Genomic DNA, 21726 nt, shown 5'->3' on the forward strand with positions numbered 1-21726 from the left:
TCTCAAAGCCTCCCCTTTGATGTTCAAGACCCTGCGGGGCCTGGCATGTGCTCGTCCTTCCCTCCTTCCCTGTGGGGAGACCAGAGGGGGTGGGGAGTCCTTGCCTGAGCTCATGCTTGGGAAAACCAAGACTGCCCAAGTGAAATGACAAGCAGTGATGCACATTACAGCAGAAATATTTAATAGGAGTTAGTGGGGTGAGAATGGGCTGAGGGGGTGGGAATGGGCGGCCGGCGTGAGAGTGGGAAGCAGGGGCTCCAGGGAGCCCCAGGACTAGGGCAGCCACAGCAGAGGGTCATTTGGACAGGCAAATTTTGATGGGGGGTAAGCAACAGCTTTGATGCTCTGGCCACATCGTTCCGGGACAGGAGACACGCCATACAAGCCCCTCCCAACATCAGCCCTAGGAAGGAACAACTCTCAACTAATCTCAGGCCCGTCCGCGCAGCCAGGAGCAGCAGCAGCTGTGGGCATGGGCTCGGCACGGGGCCTCTTCGCCTGCCCACACTGTAGGTGGGTGGCAGGATGGCTTCACACCATGCCAGCTGCCTGCGGGGGCCCTTTCCCCTGCTAGAGGCCACTGGGAGGTGTGCTTTTGAAGAGTGAGCACAGAGGGTATGGACTTTGCCTTGGGCTGGGAGTGGGGGCAGGGCGCCACCTTAGGAACAGGGATAAACGCAGCCTGGTTGCGGGCCCGTGCGATGCAATGGTGCAGACAGCAGAGGCAGGAGGGGAGATGCGGGCAGAGAGGCCACAATGTGCCCACCCCACACACGTGCCAGGGTGTCCTGGGCCTTGACTGGGTGCATTCAAAAGACAAAGGCCGAGGTGGTGCCTGCAGGGCTGAGTGCCTGCTCTGCCTGGGCCAGGCTGCTGTTGGCCTGCCGGTCCAGGTCATGGCACTCTCGCAGTGTGTCCTGGAACTGCCGGCAGGCCTCCTCCAGGATGGAGCTGCCCCGGGTAGGCCAGGGCTCCCAGTAGCCTGGCTCCACCCAGGGCTGGGCCCTGGGGACTCTGGGGCCTGGGCTCGAGCTGGGGTGCAGGGAGCTGTCCAGGTCCCGGCACAGCTGGTAGAACTCACTGCCGCGGCCAATCATGCGCTCCCCATTGATGACCTTCAGGCCCGGCAGGAGCTCTCGGACCACCGCCCAGTAGGAGGGGCTGGTGCAGAGCGGGTTGCTGAGACGGGCCAAAGGGTCCTGCAGCCGCAAGCACTCGAGGCCCCGCAGGCTGGCCAGACACTGCAGCTGGCCAGGGGTGGCCAGCAGGTTACCCGCAGCATTGAGACTCTGCAGTTTCTCACAGGCGGCCAGTGGCTCCAGCCCCGTCAGCCTGTTGTTGGCGACGTTGAGCACGACTAGCTGGTGCAAGGAGGCCAGCGGGCCCAGATGCGTGAGAGCATTGCTTGACAGGTCCAGCCACTCGAGGCCCAGGCACTCGCCCAGGCAGCCCAGGTCCACCAGCCCCAAGCCTCGCAGCTTCAGCAGCAGGATGGACTCCAGGGCAAACTCGCCTGAACGCGACTTGAGGAAGTGGGGTGTGATGTGCACCCTGTCAGCCTCTCCTGGCTTCTCACCCTGAGGCTCCATGAGACAGTCAGTCCAGGTGGCCTAGGCCCTGGCAGTTCAGCCACAGGGACGTGGGTGCCACTGGGGGTCAGCTGGCTGCTTACCCCAACAAAGCCAGTCACTCTGCCTGGACCACTGCCAGAGGCCTGTTCTGACACACCCAGCTCAAGGGCGAGCAGGTCCCTAAGGAGAGACAATTAAACAGTAAGCAGGCCTCTCTGGGACAGTTCTTGTGACCCTGCAGCTGGTCACAGCACAAGGTACCACCTAGCCACCGACCTCGGGGCCAGAAACCTAGATGGCCTGGCGAGGCCTAAAGGCACAAGAGCCCCCCTGAGGGAGGTGGGCCGCCCTCCCCGCGACTTGGCTCGGCAGTGATGGCCCTATGGGGATGGAATTCAGGCCCAGTGTTACCGGTACTTCCCATTTTCCAAATCTGCACTGGGGGCAAGGTCTCATTATTTTCTTTTTTCAGTAATTGCTCATGATCTGTTTTATTACTTCTGAAGTGTTTCCTTTTAACCATTTCAATGTATTTTTGAATAGGTAATAGGTCACCACCACCACCAATCTCTCAATCTCTCCACCACCAATCTCTCAATCTCTCTAGTTTCCTCCCCGGAGAGCCATGCATGTGAGGGTGCGCTGGGCCTTGCTTTAGTCATTCAAAAACATTTTTGACTCGGTGTTTTTTTTTTTACATTATCAGTGAATTCAAAATGGATTCCAGATTATGTGGGCCCGCTGATAACGTCTGGTTGCAGCTGCAGGGCCGGAGGACTCAGGCTGAGGGAGGGAAGGGAGCGTGAAGGCCCAGGGAACTGGTAACAGCACTGCCGGTCCCCACACCTGAATTCCATCCTCCTCCCCCTGCGCCCCCAGACTAGCTCCTCAGGCCTGACTGGTCACTGGAACAGCACCAATCACCACACACCAGACAGCGCGGTCCCTGCAAACACGACAGCACTTCTGGAAAGGACAGAGGGAGGACAGGCGGTCAAGGAAGCTGTCCTGGAGGGGAGGGACCTTGCAGTCACCAGAGGCTGTGGGACAGCACGAGGCCAGGAGCTGGTGCGAGACTGCGGAGCCCGGGGGTCGAGGCCCGGGGGAGGGACGCGGGTGATGCCACTGGCAATGGGGTCAAGGTTTCAGCAGCGAGGAAAACAGGAAGGGACCTCTGCTCCAAGGGCAGCTTCCCAACCCTGCAGACTCTAGCCAGGCCCAGGCCAGGCGGGGAGGGCCTACAAAGAACCCTGGGACCATGCGCTCCTGTTTACAAAACCTAGGACTAGAGTATCAGCCAGTCCCAAGTCTGTGTTTACATGATCAGCGCCACTTATTACTCCTGCTCCCCAAGGACACCAGGCCTAGAGCTCCTCCCACACCCCCTATGTGGAGCTGGGGGCACTAACACATCTAACCTCCAACCTCCATCCCCTGCCCCATCTCTGAGAAAGGGGTCCCATGTCTACTTAGCTCCCCTCTATCTACAACACGTCTTCAGTACTAACTCATTTATTTCCAAAAGGGCTGGACACATCCACTGAGAAGTCCAGTTTGCTCTGCAAATGGGGGTCTTCTGGGGGTGTAAGCAGTGAGGAAGGCAGAACCTTTGCATCTGGTTAAAACTGTTCCAGCCCATTGGGTGCCCAAGGGGCACCAGACGTTAGAAAACTGCTGTGAAGGCACTGGGGACACAGGGCCCACCGAGAGCAGTGCAAGGAGAGGACACAGCCTAGACACCTCCTGGGACTTGGCCACGTGCCTGGGCACAGGGCTCCCTTCTCAACCCTGGGATGCACCAGACACACTGGAGGCAAGGAGGCATCCGGTCTGAGGTGACCACGCGGCCTGGCCATAGGACGCAGCCCGAGCTCGAGGCTGAAGGGATTCAGTGGGCGTGTGTGACAGTCTGGGCCAGCCTTCTGGAAACCCCCTCCCCAGCCAAACACTATTTTGGGAGTGAGAGTGGTCAGGACCCCTGCTGCACAGTGGCAGAGAGGCTAAAGGCTGAAGTCAGAGAACATGAGGCTGAATAGAGGCTGCTGGTGAGCAGCCAGAGGGAAAAAACAGGAGGCATCAAGGGGAAGCTGTGGGCCCTGCATTCAACGTCCTCTGGAATCGGCAGATGAGGCCTCTGGGGCAGTGGCAGCCAGAGGTGAGGCCACAGCTGGACCACACGGTCAGGCTGCAACACCCTGAGGAATGGTGGGGGGGGGTTGTGACCGTCTAGATGGAGGTGGCTGGCGGCTGCGAAGGGAGGGCAAGAACAGGAGAGCAGGTGGGCGCAGGGAGGCAGGAGGTGTGCCTGCACTCCCGCAGAGGGCCTGGATGCACGCTTTGGGCAGAAGGGGAAACAGTGAGGAGCGAGCACATTAACTGGAAATCAGGCCCTCCGAACACCAGGCAGGCGACAGTGACCCTCCAGCACAGGGCCCTGCGCCCCCACCTGCTTAGATGAACAGCGGCACCACACAGTGCTCCCGCTCCCTCGCTCCCCTTCCCAGAAATCCACACACCACTCAGCCAGGCAGGTCCGGGCAGGACTGAGGACCACCCGGGGCCCTCCACCTGCGCAAACTCAACTGCCGCACAGGTTGGCCACAGATGGGAGATGCCCACCCACATCCAACTGCGTCCTCGTGCTTCTCTCAAACACACCCGTGTCGTTTACAGACACGACAAACAGATGCTCTTGGCCCGACTCAGTCTGTGAAAAGGACTCGGTTACACAGATGAGACTACAACCGAGACAGCTGACAGCTGGGCCTCCGGAGGGAGGCCCTCCCCCCTCGCTCAGGCAGCCTTTGCCGTCTGTTTATCTACACAGGATGTGGGCCAGAAAATGATGCCCGTGAGTCAGCCAGGGTGGGACACAGCCAAGTTTAGAGGAAAATGGTTCAACTCCAAGCAGCCCCAGGACAGTCACCTGGCTGCTTCAGTCCACTGGGGACCATTCCTCTGCCCCATTCCCTCCTGTCCCCAGTCCAGAGCAGGGCTCAACTTGCCCCTTCAGGTTGGACTGTATGCTGTGGAAGTTTAGCAGCAGCCCCGTTTTCCGGCCCCTCAATAATAGCAACCCCCACACACACCAAAATGTCTCCAGACATTGTCAAGTATTCGCCAGGGGGCAAAACTGCCCCTGGTTGAGCGACACTGCTTGGGGCCAGCTGGCTTCCCCACAGCTGTCCTTCCACACTCCCGCCTTCCTGCTGCCCCTACTCAGGCCTCCCACCTTGCCACAAACGCTTGAGCTGAGTCAGTCACCAGACGTTAAGAATGGCTCAAGGGCTGGCAGAACCCACCCGAATGTACCACCCTGGGTTACCTTAGGGCATGTCGCATTCCGCCCCCACCAACCTAAAGAATCACAATTTGGGAGGAAAGCAGAGGACACCATGCACATTTTCAAGATGCTCACAGGTGATTGTCATTCAAGTCTGGGTCACAGATACAATTTAAGGGAGGCAGGGAGAGGTCCAAGGCTGGTGCAGGGCCGTGTCCTGACCTTCCTTCCCCACTGCACTGACTGAGAGTTGGGGCATTAAGGAGTGCAGCCCCAGCCCTGGCCTCCCCTGCTGTCACAGGTGAGCCTGGGAACACATACCTCCCACAGCTGGAGGGACAGATGTGACCTAAGCAATTTGGAGCCAGACTTTAATCCAAACATGCTACTCCAACCATTAAATATGATCTTTATGAAAGCTTTATTTGAGAAAACACCACTATTATAGTAGCTAAGACAGAAACACAGCATATTAAGTAGCACAGAGGGCATGGTTTCAAGGCAGAAAAAGGAAATGTGTCAAAGTACTAACAGAGGCTCTGAATGGAAGGATATGGTTCATTCTTCCTGCTTCCTTATATTCTCAGTAACTTACAAATGCCCTATAGTCAATTAGCCATAGTGTGCACACGACGGCCAACCCCTCCACGGGAGGCAGGTGGACAGGTGTCCCAAGCTCATCCCCACGGCCAGGGCCAAAGTCTAAGTCAGGCCTCGGATGCCTCACCCTCCCTCTCCCCACCTCCCCAGAGCCCCTCTCCCAGCGCGCTGGCAGCTCAGGAGAGCTGGGCTGTGGGGGCTGACAGGCCTGCCCCCAGCACTCCTCTCCCTTCCGCTCCCACCCGGTTCCCGCAGCTCCTGGACCCCATGTGCTCAGGTCCTGCTCTCTGCTCTACGGAAATTCTGGGCAATCTGCTACTAGTGGGTCTTTCTTGCTTCAAGGTAGGGGTTGCCCTTTAAAAGGAGCCAGGGACAAAGAGAGGCACTGGCACTGTGGGTGGGACAGAAGCTCAGCCCCCCAGAGCCTGGCGGGCCTGACACTGCCTTCTCTGTAGAAAGAAGCCCTCAGGTTCTCAGTGGCCTGGAAACAAACCACAGGAGAGAGCTTTCTGAGGACCAGCCGTCTCAGGTCTCCTCCAGTCAGTCTCCCTCACTGGCTGGGCAGTCCCACCAGCCAGGGGCCTCAGCCGCTCTGGGACCCGAGAAGTAGAGACCCGGAGCCGACGGGCACGTGCACATGCGTGTGCATGCCTCTCCCTCCTCAAACAATCTCAGAAGGATCTCCCACGGCTTACCAGGCTCTGGGCGGCTGAGCAGACTTCCCAGCTGCCGAGGCCTCCTCTAGTCTCTGGCCACTTTTTAAGAAGCAGCCCTTTTAAGGGTATGCCTCACTTGACACACATGGGCGAGCTGCGGGTAGAGCCCTGAAGACCCGCCAATATTTCAGAGCAGTGCGGTTTATAAAACTGCATTGTACAACTCATGGTCACTTATGAGTCAAGGAAATCTGTTTTGTGCAAAAACCACTAAAAATAGATTAAACACTCAGCAGATGAAAAATGACACCTCTCTGAAAAAAAAAAAAGGTAATCTGTCAAGAATTGAGAAATTGTCCCTTTCCAGACCGGTTTAAAGATTCTGGCTGTCCCTATCTAATGCCCTAGGATAACCACTCTGTGCGCTCCTCTTATCTACTGCCGAGTCCCTACAGGCAGATTTTGAGGGCCGTGGACCATGAGGTCAGACTCACTGCTCTGCTCTCCCTCGGCCAGGTCTCCACTAGGGAAGACCAGGGGGGGGCGCGTGTAGTTGGGGAAATTCTCCAGGTTGGTCTTCAAGAAAAGGAGATGCTCAACTGTCTCCACTGGGAGAGGGGAGTTGTGCCCCACAAGGGCAGGGCTGCCCAGGGAGGCAAAGACACGTCTAGACGAGGCTCCCGTGGCAGGGCAGGTCAGATAGACAGTGGCCAGTTTTGCCAGGGCCGGCCAGACCTCCTGCCTTTTCTCCCAGTAGGTCAGAGGGTCCTCCTGGGCACCAATCGTCTCATTCTCATGCAGGTACTTCTTCACAACAATGCTGGCCAAGTGGTTCTCAGTGAAGAGCGAGGCTCCACTCTCCCTGGATGCCAGCAGCCCCACATGTTCCAGCTGCTCCAGCAAGCTCTTCTCCCTCTGGGCCAGCAGCAAAGACCCAGAGCTGCTGCTTTGCTGCCCAGGCTCCTTCTGGCCCTGGCCCTCAGCCCTGAGGCTCCTGGCAATGCTGCCCCTTGAGGTGGCGTTCACACACACAGCCTTGGGACTCTGCAGGGAGAGTGAAGCGGGCAGGGGGCATTCAGACACCATAATCTCTTTCACCTTGTACACAAGAACCTGCTTCCAGTGGTCAATGTCAGCCCCCGCAGGCAAGATGGCCTCAATCTTCCCCTTGAAGCGGGGGTCCAGCAGGGTGGCCAGCACCAGCTCCTCGCGGTGGAAGAGCTCATTCAGCTGGCAGTCTGTGGAGAGCTGCAGGGCCAAGCCTTCAGCCAGCCGGACGGCTGCGCCCATCTCCTTGCCTCCCTGCTCCCCGAAGTGCCCGGGAACCTGCTCTAGGAAGATGTACAGGTAGCGCAGCTGAGGCAGCACCTCACTTAAAGCAGCCCGTGCCGCACTCGCCTCCCGGATCGTCAGCTGGAAGGGCTGCAGGAGGGTGAGCAGGCTGTTTGTCAGGCTCCAGAACATGGCCGACAGGGCCATCCCGGCCTTACCCAGCTGGTGCTTCTCCTCATATTCTTGCAGCGGTCGCTGCTGCTCCACCAGCCACTCCATCAGGTGGTAGTCGGAGACCCAGTTGGCTGCGAGCTCCCCAAAGGGCTGGTGCTCTGGGAGGCCACACTGCCGCTGCAGCTGGGTGAGCAGCCGCCGGGCCTCTGCAGAGCCTTGGAAATGACTGCAGATGGCCCTGGCTGTGCCCAGGATGATCTGAATGCTGTGATGGTGATGCAGAAAGTTTCTCACCAGAGAATCAAGGCAGCTGACAAAACAAGGGACATGTGTGTAGCCCTCCATCCTTACTGCTTGCTCCAGGCTGAGGCAGCCGCCCGACACCAGGAAGCCCGGTCGCATGGTGCTGCGGCTAAGCCACAGGCTGACCTTCTCCCGCAGCCCCCGCTGCCTCTCCTCCTGGGTGCTCTCCACGGGCAGGCCTCGGACCCAGAGCACCGCTGTCCTCCGCGGGCTTCCAGACACCACCTGCCGGCTCCCTGGCTGTACTGCCGCCCAGTGGGCAGTGATGGCCACGTAGTCCACGACTGCATCCCGGGCTGCTGTGGACATGGTGAGGTGGACGCAGCTGCCCTGAGCCCACTGCATCTCCTGAAGCACCTGCTCATCCATGGCCTCATGGAGCAGGGGCAGGGCTTTATCAGCAAAGAAGGCTAGAGACGGCAAATGGTAACAAGGGTCAACTTGGGCCATGAACCTTCTGAAAGGTGGGGATGAAACAAAGGAGAGTGGCAGCGCCAGGCTGCAGAGCAACTCTGCAATGCTTTGGTTCCAGGCCTGGGCTCGGGGCTGGTTGGGAGCATATGTGCCGTCTTGCTCCTCCCTGACAGCCACGGGGGGAGCAGTGGGTTCATCTTTGGTGGGAGTGGGAGGAGGCAAGGGTGGAGGAGCCAGTGACAGCTGCCTGGGTCCACCCGGGCCTGGCTGCCCACCACCGTCTCCCAAAGGGGAGTCATCTGAGCCGCGGCTTGGTGATGGGGACTCTTCAGGGGCAAGGCCAGAGGAGCCCAGGGACAGACTGGTCTTTTTTTTCTCGGCCCCTGCCCCCTTCTCTCCGGGGCGGGCCGCAGTTGGCTGTCTCTCCCTCTCCAGCCCATGCTTACTCACCAAGTGACGGAGGAGGCCCGAGGTTTGGGACTGACCCTTAACTTTGCTCTGTCTGATGCTGGTGTGACACAGACTGCAGGTGACATGGCAGATGTTCTTGCAGTTGAAAGTAAAGAATTGTCTGACGTCTACTGTGGGCTTCTGGCCTGTGATGTCCAGAGGGCCCAGGGAATGCTTCATGCAGAGTGGCTTCTGGAGGCTCAGGAGAGGCAACTTCTCCCCCAGACCGGGAAGCAGTTGCCTTTTCTTCCACTTCTTGAGGCGCCGCACCTCTCTGGCCAGACGGGCTATGAGGACCTCAGCTTGCGTTGCCTCATCGTTCTCCCGAGGCTGGCCCACCTCCAGCCTGTCTGGACTGGCCGCCCGGACCAGCACCCGGGCAGAAGGGGCCTGGCCAGAGCTGAGCACTGGGTCCCTGGACTTCTTTCCTGCCAGTTCCCCCTGCTCTCTCCGTCCATGTGCCTTCCAACTGGACACCTTCCTGGGCTGTACAGGAGGCTCCTGTCCAAGTACACATCTGAGGCCAGAGAGTCTGGCATTTCTCTTTGGTCCATTCTGCTCAGGACTGGCCTCACACTCTGCATGGGAGGCAGCTGGGTGAAGACCAGGCCTCCCCAGGGAGCAGAGTCTCCTCTTGCTGCAGACATGTGCGCCTAGGACACTGTCTTCCTGCTCCTCCAGGCAAACTCGGTCAGATGAAGGGACTGGCCAGTCACTGGAGAGGGAACAGGGTCTCTTCCTTTGTAGGGACAGACTCCCCTCACTCTCCTTCTGGGAGCCACAGGGTCTGGCCTTCCTGTGGCCACTGCCAGCCTTCTCGCCTACATCTCCAAAATCAAGTTTGACTTCAGTCTCCAGCAGGCACCCCCTGACCCCCCAGTCAAGTCCACAAGAGGTGTTGGTAGCTCTGGTGCTGAAATTGGAGTCAGGAGAAACCAGGGTAACAGCTGGGCTCTTGGCTCTGATCATGGGAGAGTCAGCACACACAGGGGACTCCTGGCCCACTGATCCTGAGGATGTACGTCTCCTGGGGGGCTTTTTGTTTTTTTCTACTTCCAACATGCTTGGAACTTGGGGGAATGGGAAAATGGGTTTAGGCTGCAAAGCAAGATGAAAAGAATAGGTCTCAGCTGCCCTACTCAACTCTGGGGGCCACTGATGGGGGAAGGTGAGGCCTGGAGGGGAGAGAAGTAAGCAGTGGACAGAGGCACGGCAAGATAACAGAAATCAGCCCCAGACAGAACACTCACGACCTCAACCTCGTTGGCAAAGGCAGAGGCTCGCCCCTCCAGCCCAGTGGAACAGCCCTCGCCGGGAGCCCCCACGGCCCTTGGCTCATCAGTGTCTACCTGCTTCACCAAACTGACGTTTCTCTTCTTCCCTTCAGTTTATTGAGAACCTACCAGGCACCTGGCAATTCTCCTGTGTGGAGGATACAGCACAAAGTAGGCAAGGCCCCTGCGTGGACACAGCCTCCAGGCTGGTGGGACACAGGTGTGGATAAATTTAAGATTCACATTCACGTGTAAAACTAGCACTGTAGTGCAGGTATGAAGCAGCACTACTCAGGGTTGTGAGATCCAAGGGAGGGGCCTGACCCGGCCATGAAGTCAGGAGGCCTCCCTGGAAGAGATGCGGGGTGGGAGAGGGGGACCCGTGGGCCTGCGCGCCCAGCAGGGCACTGTGAAGAGCCACAGGCTCTCGTGGGGCTCTCTCCCGGGACTCATGCTGCGGAGGGAGGCAGCCTGAGGCCTCTTCAGCCAGGACCCTGCTCAGCTCCGCGGGACCCCCTCTAGGAGTCAGCCAGAGAACACAGGACGCAGCAGCTCCCAGGGCCAGTGAGCCAGGCTCTCGCGCCCTCACCCTCCCTCTGCCACAGAGACACTCTTGAAGAGCTCTTTACACTTTCTCACCATCCACTCCCCGGGAGAGCCCTCGTCTCTGGTCTGGTTCCCACTGCTCCCCGACACCGGTCTGGTGGAGGCTGCCCACAGTGCCCAGGCACTGGCTCCACTTGACTTTTCGATAGCGCCTGCCACCTACCTCTGGAAGGCCGATTGCCCAGGGCCCCGGGCCATCACATTTTCTTGGTTGTCCTCTCACCCACGACTCCTTTCCAGCCTCTGCTCTGGGCTCTCTGCCTGGCTCTTAATGACATTTCCCGGGTTCCCTCCTTGACCCTCTTCCCTCCCACACACTCCCCCTGATGGGGAGCACCTCTACGCACTGCCCACTGCCCAGCCTCTCTCTGGTGCCCACTATGCCTCCCCACCTACTCTTTCTACAGTCCACTCAGTCCTAGAAAGCAGGAAATCTGTTCACCCAGATGCTCAGACCGGATACCCAGGTATAATCCAGAACTCCTCCCTGTCACCCGCTATCCTGAAGATTAGGTCACATTCAGGGCTCTCAAAAGGAAAGGGACACAAAGCAGAAGAGAAGTATGTGGAGAGAAGAAAAGAAAATGAAAGGGAAGGAAAAGCCCAGTAAACTAGAATGTATGGGAAAGAGAAGACCCGGGGGAAGACGGCTTAGTAAGCCCACCACAAGCAGCTGGAAGGAAGAAGTCCTCACTCTTCAGACCAGAACGAGAGGCAAGATTCAGAGCCAGTACCTTCTGGCCGTGAGTGCTGTGACACACTCCAAGGGCTCGCCAAGGATGGCAGGACTGCCTCTGCAGGAGGCAAGCCCCCAGGGCGGCTCAAGTGAGACTCTGCCCCAGGGTGGGTGGCGCGGTATGGAGCAGCTCCTTCCACTGAAGGAGTCCGAGAGGACTGCGGCTACTTCCTCAAGCCTGTTGCTTAAGAACTTAGCCACCACCAAACCGAACGTCCAAAGGTGCAAAGGAAATGCAACCCACTGCCCTGGTTCCAGAACAAGTGCTCCAGACGTCAAAACGGGAAGGGACTTACCTCAGCTCTTATTTATGACTGAAGAGACCGAAACGCAGAGCAGTAACATGATGGATGGTCGCCAGCAGAGTGGAAGACCAGAGCTGGCACCGGGCCTCCAGAAGCAGTGTGCAGGCCTCACCGCTACCGAGAACCCAGAACAGGGTATGGAAACCAGGCCAGGTCTGACCTGCCCTCACTGACAACGACAGAGGAAAGAAAAAAACCTGTGTGTTAGGACTGCAGCCCGGGTCACAGCCCACCGCCTTCCTCTGAGGACCTACCAGTTTACACCCCAGCACCAATCCCATTCTGTTCCCCCAGTTAGCCTTGTCCCATCAGTACATCCTTATTCTGCAGATACTTTTGACCCATTTGACCATTTAACAAAAATTCACCAAGTATCTATCATGAGCCAACACTGCCCTGAAGGTACAAATATAGGAGAGTAACTGCTGGTTGGCACCTGGCGCTCAAGACAAGAAGATAATCTGGAAACGGGCTCATGGTGCCAGAGCAAGACAAGTGGTGTGAGGTGCTGTGGAGGCCGGGCCCTGGCTGACCTACACATATATCATGTCAGTGACATCGGAGTTCAGATTCTGTCCTATACAGGGATGCTTACCTTAGGCTACTGCTTTGGGATCCCTGACTCCTGACGGCCTCCCTGGCACTTCCCGGACCTTGGGTGGCCACTAGCACTGACAATAATGCCACCCCTTTCTCTTCCACTGAAGCACATCGGGTGACAGCGAGTCTGACACTGTGGAAAGCCAACCTGGCACCTAAATGAATCTGAAATGTAAAATTTAGAAAAAAAAACACCGACAAACCCCAGTACTTTGATTATTCGTAAGAGGTTACTTATGACACTTCTCACAATAAATGAGAGATGCACATCTGAGGACGACAACAAGACAGAGGCTCCTGGGCTGCAGTGGAAAGGGTGCCGCAGTGGGGCCAGGAGGCAGGCCCGGCACTGGGAGGCAGGGGTGAAAAGGGCCAGGTGGTCTGGTGGGGGTGGGGTGGGGGCAGAGTTTAGAGAGCTATTCAGGAGGCAGATTATGCTTGAGTTGAGATGTGGAGGACAAACAGAGGGAACAGAGAGGGATTCTGCAGAGACCTCATTTATGAGCACAGTTCAGTTTGGGATATGCTGAGTTTGTGGTTCTTTTGGAACAAGGAGCAGATGTGACAGATACACGGGTCAGGGGATAGGTCTGAACTAAAGATACAGCCCTGTGACAAAGTATCTGTAGAAACTGAGGAGGAAGAGACTGGAGGGCGGCTGCCCAGGCAACGGTGACAATATGGGGAGGGCAGAGTAGACTTCAAAGATGACTAAAAACCAAAGGAGACAAAGAAATCTAAAGCCATATTATGGAAGCCAAAGGGCCACGTGCAGAAATGACAACAGGGGTCAAAGGTCACTTCCGTGGATGAAAGTGGAGCCATGCAATGAGAGGAGGGGGATGCAGGTTACTGCCCTGTCGGAGGTGGGGTGGGCAGGGAGGGTCACGGTTTGGGATGGGGCGGAAAAGGTGCAGTGGGAAGACAAGCAATACTACATACACGGGAGACAGGGAGAACTGACTGCAGGGGCTTTCTGAGGAAAGTGGATCCAGGGCCCAGACGACAGGCTAATCTGTCCTTAGAGATGAGAAAGACTATTTTTTCTGATAAAGCAAAGAAAGAAGTATGGCTGTGGCAGCCGGCGAATCCCTGACTGTGGATGTAGAGAAGGACTGAGGCAGCTTATGCCCAGAATCCTACAGATTCCCAGAGGAAGCCGTATGTACGGAGAGGGAGTAACCTGCTGGCTGAGCCTGAGAGGAGGGGGTGCCTCGGCACTTCCATAACGTGTTGGCTCCATGGATTAGAGACTTCTAACTGCTCGTACATGCCCAGAAAGGAAGGGGACATTTTTCTATTTCTCTTGTGCCTGCCTCATCCCAGGGACTTGTGCAAGCTCAGCCCACCCTGGGCATTAAGTATGCTAGAACTTTCTCTGAGTTTTCACTCTGCCCAGCCCCACGGGCCCCTATCTTCTCTCAGCTCCTGCACTGTGGGGGACAGGGTGGCTATACATTCCAAACCAGACTCAGAGGTTTCAAAGCCCTTGCTAAGCCCTCAAGTCCTGGGCTTCCCAACCACCCACTCACCTGAGAGGAGATGGAAAGTAGCTGAGGAAAGGATGGTTGGGGTGTGTAGAAGGAAAAGAGTGGAGCAAAACACTACGTATTTTTAGGTTTTCGCCCACATGCAGATTTGGCTACTTGCAAACTCTAAGGAAGATGTTTTAAATAATAACTCATCACTAGATTTCACATTATGCAAAAGTGACATAAAATTAGTTGTTTTAACCCAACAAGCAGAACCCTTGCTGTTTTCTATGAGGCTGCTTTCCATGTGAATTGAGAGCATGAAGTCTAGAACCAGCCTGTGTGGGTTCGAAGCCTGGCTGCTACCCACCAGCTGTGTTCCTGCGCTACTGTACCTCGGCTTGCTCGACCATACGGCAAGGATAACAGCACACACCCATAGCTCATTAAGTGAATTAATGCCCACAAGAGTGTTTACGGGCAGTCCTTGGCACGCGGAGCGATGGATAGGAGAGGCTGTGCAATACGCCCGGCCTGGCTGTTTTAGGGGCGGGCACTGGGGAACGGAGGCTAGCCTGGAGGACGCACCGGGCCCGTCCGACCGGCAGGCCATCCCCGCACCCCGAGCCTCAGCGTCCACGTCTGTGAAATGAGAGCACAACGCCCCCTCCGTGGCTTACCTAAGGCCGGAGGTCCGGGATACGGCCAGCTGCCTGCTGAGACCCGGGGGGCGACGCTGCGAGGCGGCCTAGCAGCGCGGACACCTCCACGGTGGGTACTGAGGTTAGTCTGTACTCCTCCCCTCGCCTCCGCGGGAGCCCCCGGGAGGCGCCAAGAGCGCAGCGGAGCCGGAAGAGACTACGGATTCCGGGGCGCGCAAGCAGCAACTTCCGGCAGCGCCAGCCCAGATATCTGCGCGCCCACCCCCGCCCCTCAGTTGGTAAATTCCTCCAACCGGCGGCCAGCACCGAGTGCGCAGGCGCTGGCGTCCACGGCCGGAAGGGGTGGGGGCGCGTTGCCTCTTCGGCCGGAAGTTGTGTGCCTCTCACCCCGCGATCGGGAATTCTAAGTACTCATTTAATAGTGTAAGTTTAGTGGCGTGAAACTAAAGAAACGAGTCATCCTCCCTCCGGGCTGCCGGTGGCCTAGTCTTCCTAATCCACTAGCTGATCCCCCATGGCCCCTTCCACCCGCCCTCTCTGCTCCGCTGCAGTCCGCCCGAACGGGAGCCCGGTAACATGAGCACGTGTAGACAGAATTGGCCCCCAGCTGTGGGCGTCTGGAGAGGTTTCTCCCTATGCACTAGGTGAAACCCAGCATGGAGGGGGTTGGGGTTCTTGGTTCTGAAGGAAAAAGGATTCTCCAGCAGGCCAGAGGAGTGGAGGGAAGGAAGGAATTAGAGCGAGAGAAGCTGAGAGCAAGGAGGGACAGAGGAAAGGGAAGCTCACTTAGCTCCCGCTGGGCGTGGGGAAAATATCTCGACAACTCCTAAAGCCAGGGTCACCTGGGGTCCAGTGTCCACTTGGATCTGCGTGGGGTAGGGTCTAAGCTCTTATCACCCCAGGATTTGGAGGGGCTACAAAGCACTGGAGTGAGATGATGTTCTGAGAACTTAAAAAGCAAAGAGTTTTGGGTGCAGGCTGCAGTCCTATCCTAGTTACCCAGGCGATGGGAACTTGCAAGCCCAGATCAGAGATAGCCCATCCCTACTTGTCTGGAGTAGAACAGAGAGTGAAGACTTGTGCCAAAGCCTGGAAAACAGAATGAAATAGCAAAGTAACAGACGCTTACCAATGGAAGGGCACAGAGACAAAATGCAGCAAGTTGGGCAGCAAGAAGTCTTCATTTAAGGCAAAAAGTATACAAAGGGGAGTGTGGGCAGCCTCAGAGAGAAGGCACATTTACGGGCTTAGGTTGTCTTCTAAGGCTTTCAAGAATGGGGCAAAGGGCTGGGGGGTGGGGTTGGCGTAGGCTTGCCATGTGGCCTCAGGATGTTTCTCTCCAGTGAGGGACATTATGACCCCATCCACACTCAATCCTCTAGATATTCTGTAAGATAAACTTAACACAAGGAATTTATTGAGCCTGTTCTTCTCCAAGATACGATTACACTCAAGCACTGGGAAGAGATCAGGTTAGGACTGCTTGCCCGTCTTAAGATAGGGTGTTGGCTGATTACTGAAGTATGTTAGGAATCTTACCTCCTGACTCCCTGGTTTTTAAAATGGAATCTTAGCCTGAAGATGGAGTCCATTCGGTTCTTACTATACTATTCATATGTTCGCATTTTTCATCATAGGTAGGAAAAGTTAATCATGATGCTTGTCCCACGTCCCTGCCCCACCTCAGAAGGGACCACGATAATGGTGATCCACATGTCAGGATCTCTTCCCACCTTGAAGCCTCACTCAGCATTACAGGAAACCCACCCAGGATTTCTCCTGGGGAAAACTACCACTGCCTAGTGATACCCCAAAGGCCTGGCCCACAGCCCCTGGGATATACTTGCCTGCACAGACTGGGGTGCCCTGCCACCATCCCAAACTGAACAGTCCAGGGCGCAAAGAGGCCATGTTCCCTGGGCTGAAAGAAAATGACTCTCACCTAGATCAGTCACATCCGGGCACCAAAGCGCCCAACTTTTCTCTCATAGGCTACCTTGAGTCCCAAATTCAAGGGCCTAGGCTGGGGGCACCATCTAGCTTTGAGCAATCCTCCCCATTCATCGGGGGGTGGTCTCAGTTTTTCCCGTCTCTTTCCAGCGCACCTCCTCTGGCCCCAAGCAGATGAGCTAGCTCCAGGCTGGTCCAGTCCTCCCGCTTGGGATAAATCTAGGATGCCTGCAACAATAATATACGTCTGTACACTTTATCAGTTATTTTTCATCTTATTTGATTTTATCCATGCCTCAGAGATGGAGGTATACAGTGAGGAAACAGACTCAATCACACAGCTTGTTACAGGAAGAAATAAGAGGAGCTACAAATTACATTAAAGTTGTATTGTTATATGGAGGGTCCAGATATAATGGGCTCAGAGCTGGTCCATTTACAGTGTTAACCCAGAGGCACTCTAGAACCAGGGATGATTTTATTGCAAGACTGGGAGACACATGATGATAAACTGAAAAAAGGATTATAAATGGTAAGAAAATTCAGTAAGGTTTCTGGGCTTAATATTAGTATGTAGAAATCAAAAGCCTCCATATATGCAAACAATAACAATCTAGAAAATATAAAGGAAGGAAAGAGTCCATTTTACTAGTAATAAAAAAAGATAACCATCATGGAAAAAGCTTAACACGAAATGTACAAAATCTACGTGAAAAAAATAAACCTTTAAAAGGTTTCACAAAAAGAAGCCGGAACAAATGGAAAGGCCCATGATGCTCAGGGTCAGGAAGACTCAGTCTCTCAATTTCTGTATCGATAGGCTATTTGTATATCCGCTGTTGAGATGCCCATTCAACAATGTTCGCATTTTAAAAATCAAATTTTTAAAATCAGTTGGGTTGCTTGTCTCTTCCTTATTGGTTTCTAGGAGTTGCTCATATTTCTGGGTACCTGACCCTTGTCAGGCATCCTCCCCAGTCTGTGTCTCGCCTTTTCCTCCCTTCGTCATGCAGTACCGGGATGAACAAGCTCATCACAGTGAAGTTCAATTTGATGAAGTTCAACTTGTCAGTTTTTATGGCTAGTGATTTTTATGTCCTCTTAAAGACCTCTTTACCTACCTCATGACTTGTATATATTTTTAAAACTATTTTTAAATATGAAATATTTCAGACATCTAGGAAAACACACACACAAAAAGCCTCAGACAGCTATAGAAAACACCTCAAAGAATAACTATGTTTACTTCAGGTCTTCAGCCCACCTTAACTGTACTTTTATGCATGATCTAAGGTAGGTAGTACTCTTACCTTTTTCCACTTAGCCAATTCCCCTACAGCCCATCATTTCTTCAGTGATTTGTTCTGCACCCCTGCTTTCATCGTCATGTACATTGGTGTCTATTTCTAGGCTCTCTAATCTGTTGTAATGTCTTTGTAGTCTATACTATTGTCTAGCCCTGCAGGAAGACATGTTTTTTTTAAGGCATAATATAGATCCAATAAATGTCCCAATTTTAACTGTATATTTCATTGAGTTTTGACAATTTCATTTACCCACAGAACCGGCAGCACAATCAAGATACAGGATATTTCTATCACTGCCCCTACCAGACTAATAGATCTCTTACTTTTCCCCACTTAACCTCCCACCCCAGGCCCCATGTAACTGTTCATGTGTCTTCTGTTGTTAAAGATTAGATTTACATTTTTCTAGTGCTTCATATAGGAGGAACTATGCAGTATATACTCTTGTATGTCTGGCTTATTTTTTGCTTAACATAGTGTTTTTAAGATTGATCCATGCTGATGTGTGAATCAGGAAGTTGTTCCTTTCCATTGCTGGTGGCATGCCATATGTGACTATAGCACAGTGTGTTTACCCACCCACCCTGCCGATGATTCGGGCTGTTTTCAGTTCGAGGGCTATCACAAAGTACACTGCTGTGTAACTCTTTGGGTGGGCACAGGCTTTCACTTAGGTAAGTAAGATAGAGTGGGTGTGGTAGATCACATGGTAAACTAAGTTTAGCTTTTTAAGAGACTGCCAAACTGTTTTCCAAAGTGTTTGTGCCATTGTATATTCCTAGCAGCAATGTTCAAGCTGCCACAAATTCCTGCTCACACTTTGTGTTGTCAATCTTTTCAATCTTAGTTATTCAAACACATGAGCATCAAATGGACCTCTCATTGTGGTTTTAATTTGCACTCCTGAATGACTAAGGATGTTGACTATGTTTTCCTGTGCTCATTGGCCATTTGTTTTCTTCTTTTGTGAAGTATGGGTTCAAATTATTTGTCCACTTTTAAACACTCAGTTTATCTTATTGTTGAATTCTTTATATCCTTTATATATGTATATTTTGTTCAGTTCTTTGTATATTCAGGATACAAGTCCTTTAACAGGTATGCATATTGAAAATATTTTCTAATTTATGGTTTGCTTTTCATTCTCTTAACAATAATTTTGAAGAGTAGCAGAAGAGATGCCACTGTCTGCTCCCACCCCCCACCCACCCCCACCACACTATCTCCTTCCCTCTCCCTTCCTGGCACTACATTCTCTAGAATTAGGACAACTTGTAGTTAAAATAAATAAATTTTATAAGTCAATAGGAAAAAGACAAAAAGCCTAATAGAAAAGCAAGCAAATGATATGAACAGGCAACTCAGGGAGGTGGAAACCCAAAAGATCAATAAACAGGTGAAAAGAGAGTCAGGCTCACCAGTCGCTAGAGAAATGCTAGCTAACAAAAGATGACATTTCATGAGCATTATCTGATTGAAAAAACAAAAAAGACTGAAAAACAAATGAAGTTCGGAACCCATACAAGGTTGGCCGGAGTGTAAATTGAAAAACTGCTTTGGGGAGCAATTTGGCAGTATCTTGTAACTTGAAGGTGATCACCTGCAACTCAGCCCTTTCCCAAGGAGCTATGCATTCTGGAGAAGTTCGGGTGCACGTGCACAAAGACATATATAGGGATGCTCATTGTTTGCAGTAGGGAGACCTGGAAGTAAGGGAAATGCCATCAAGAAGGAAATACAAACATAAAATGCCTATCACAGTGAACTAGATCTGTATGTAATAACACTGTATCAGTCAGCTGTGCCACCATAATGCTGAATTATGAAACCTGAACTCCATGGGCACGTATTAAAAGATGAAATGGGGTCCTCATTTCATCTCTGGAGAATCCATCAACAGACCCGAGTAAGTTCCAGTGTTGTACAGGGTCATTTTATTGAGTGATTCTATTTTTTTAAATTAAGTATCATTGATATATAATCTTATGATGGTTTCACATAAGCAACACAGTGGTTACAACACTCACCCATATTATCAAGTCCTCACTCCCCCATTGCAGTCACTGTCCATCAGTGTAGTAAGATGCTATAGAGTCACTACTTCTCCGTGCTGTACTGCCTTCCCCGTGACCCCTCTTCATTATGTGTGCCAATCATAATGCCCCTCAATCCCCTCCTCCCTCCCTCCCCAACCCCTTCCCTTGGGTAACCACGAGTCCGTTCTCGGTACCTGTGAGTCCACTGCTATTTTGTTCCTTCGGTTTTGCTTTTTTATACTCCACAAATGAGTGACATCATTTGGTATTTGTCTATTCAGTGATTCTTATGCAGGGTCATTCACGTGGAGAGTGGTCTGAGTCGGCCTAGACTTTGGTCGTCTGCCCCCGCTCTTCTGGTGTTACAAGCGAAGCGAACTGTGGTGGCTGCCAACTGACTTCGCTCCTGGAAACGCCGTGGCTTATAAACGAAGGCCACTTCCAGCACACAGATACTGAGATGCCTGGGAACAACGGTAACCACCTCCTCTCAATTTCGTCTCCTCTGCTCACATCCTATTGCTATCAAGGATCTGTTCAGAGCAATCAAAATTACTCAAGGAGCTTACTTGAGGAGCTTCATTGAGGATGGGTGACCCTGCAGCCTGCAGTTCACTTGTCTGTATCTCCTCTTCCCCACAGGGCACCCGGGCTGATGGGTGACCCTATTACAGATCAGAATGTACCAAATCGCTCAGGGATGTTGAGGTGGGAAAAAGTTGCAGAAGACTATGTGCAAGCCTGGTACTAGAGCAGCACCATGTCGGCAAGGCTCCTTAGCTCTTTGCCCGTTGCTTTCCCCAAGGAGCGCCTGGCACCTAGTAACTGCTTAATAAACATTAGCTGTGGTGGTGGTAGTGTGCCATTCAGGCTATGGTATCATCTGGAGAATAGTCCCTCACAGCCAGGCTCTAAGGCCACGACCTCTATCATCAGTGTGACGCACCCACAAGAGTGTCTCTGGAGGTTCAATCCCTCTGCGGGCACTGCCCTCTGCTGGCCACTCTCTGAGTGTGCAGCTTAGCTCACCTTGGCTGCCTTCCAGATGGGCTTGTGGGTCCAGGGTGGCCTCCAAGTGGGCTTCCTTCTCTGCACTACATATGGGGCAGGGGGATCCTGCCCTAGGCCCCTGCCCACCCTTAGGGCTCTTTTGCTTTGTGTAGGTTCTCGGTCTGTTAGAGGCTGACATTTACTGATGGTGGTGTGTTTGTGGGGGGGGAGTGCTTCTTGCTTCAAATGAGCTATAAAAGGACTCCCAGAACATAGCACGTTGGCCCAAACGGTGCACTAAGAGACTCGACCGACCTAGCACCATCCAGCAGCCTTAAGCCACATCCCTGGGACGACCTAGCCCCATGGAGTTCCTGGCTTCGAGATACAGGTGTATTATCCCTGCAAGCTGCGAAGGTCTTTCTCAAGGACCTGGAAGCCAGTCCTCTGCAGTGACATCAAGAAGGACGGGCCTCTGTCCCCATTCTCTGTGGGGGACACAGCTGGCCAGGTGGCACTTACACTGACCGACCCATGGGATTTTTCATTTCCTGATCTGCTTGAGCCTCTGCTCGCACCTTCTCCCGCCTCCCTCCAGGCCTCTCTAACGGCCGTCACCTCCACAGTAGCACCGAGCGCAGATGTCCCTGCTGTCAGTAGTGATGAACTATGACCCGATCTCTCCGCGATAACTGCTGTCCAGCTGTGGTCATCCTGGACAAGACCTGCTCTCCCTGTGATTCTGGCGTTGGATGAGGGAAGACATCTGTGACAAGAGAGCCATCCTCACGAAGCACCAGATCCTGGAAGGGAGCCGAGGGCACCTGAGCTCCCGCCACCCTCCGTCCCCCTGAATGGCCACACAGGGAGGCGGGCAAATCACTGTGCTGGGCCAAGAGCTGCCAGCCCTGAGCTGCGGAGGCTGCGAGGAGAGCAGGGCATTCTCTCCCCAGGGCTGCCCCTCTGCAGGACCAGAGGGGCAGACACACCTCCTGAGCATCTGCAAGAGCCCAGCAAGAGGAAGCCAAGACCCCAGAGGAGGCAAACCCATTTGTGAGGGAAGCA

At 53.9% G+C, this 21726-nt stretch overlaps 2 protein-coding genes across 5 annotated transcripts in view; both read right to left on the reverse strand.

Moving 5' to 3' along the window:
• Positions 1 to 11759, reverse strand: part of REPIN1 (replication initiator 1) — a 39533-nt gene extending 27774 nt beyond the window's left edge. The window contains exon 1 of the mRNA XM_036999434.2: positions 11636 to 11759. The gene's annotated coding sequence lies outside the window, so the exon portion shown is untranslated. The remainder of the gene's footprint in view (positions 1 to 11635) is intronic.
• Positions 161 to 14524, reverse strand: LRRC61 (leucine rich repeat containing 61). 4 transcript variants are annotated; one of them, XM_073238232.1, is made up of 2 exons: positions 14397 to 14524; positions 161 to 1751 (listed from the first exon to the last, which is right to left on the reverse strand). In XM_073238232.1, the coding sequence occupies exon 2, from the start codon at positions 1587 to 1589 to the stop codon at positions 810 to 812; it is 780 nt and encodes a 259-aa protein (XP_073094333.1). In that variant the 5' UTR covers positions 1590 to 1751; positions 14397 to 14524; the 3' UTR covers positions 161 to 809. The 4 variants fall into 4 exon arrangements, with proteins under 4 accessions (XP_073094333.1, XP_073094332.1, XP_036862005.2 ...); XM_073238231.1 differs by lacking the exon at positions 14397 to 14524 and adding an exon at positions 11636 to 11774; XM_037006110.2 differs by lacking the exons at positions 161 to 1751; positions 14397 to 14524 and adding exons at positions 5259 to 9821; positions 11636 to 11808.
• Positions 14525 to 21726: the final 7202 nt, after the last annotated feature.

Source organism: Manis javanica, chromosome 6 (assembly GCF_040802235.1).
Source record: "Manis javanica isolate MJ-LG chromosome 6, MJ_LKY, whole genome shotgun sequence".
NCBI classification, from domain to species: domain Eukaryota; kingdom Metazoa; phylum Chordata; class Mammalia; order Pholidota; family Manidae; genus Manis; species Manis javanica.

Coding starts and splice junctions, on each gene's coding strand:
- LRRC61 (XM_037006110.2), bottom strand. CDS start 9,785: ATGTTGGAAGTAGAAAAAAACAAAAAGCCCCCCAGGAGACGTACATCC.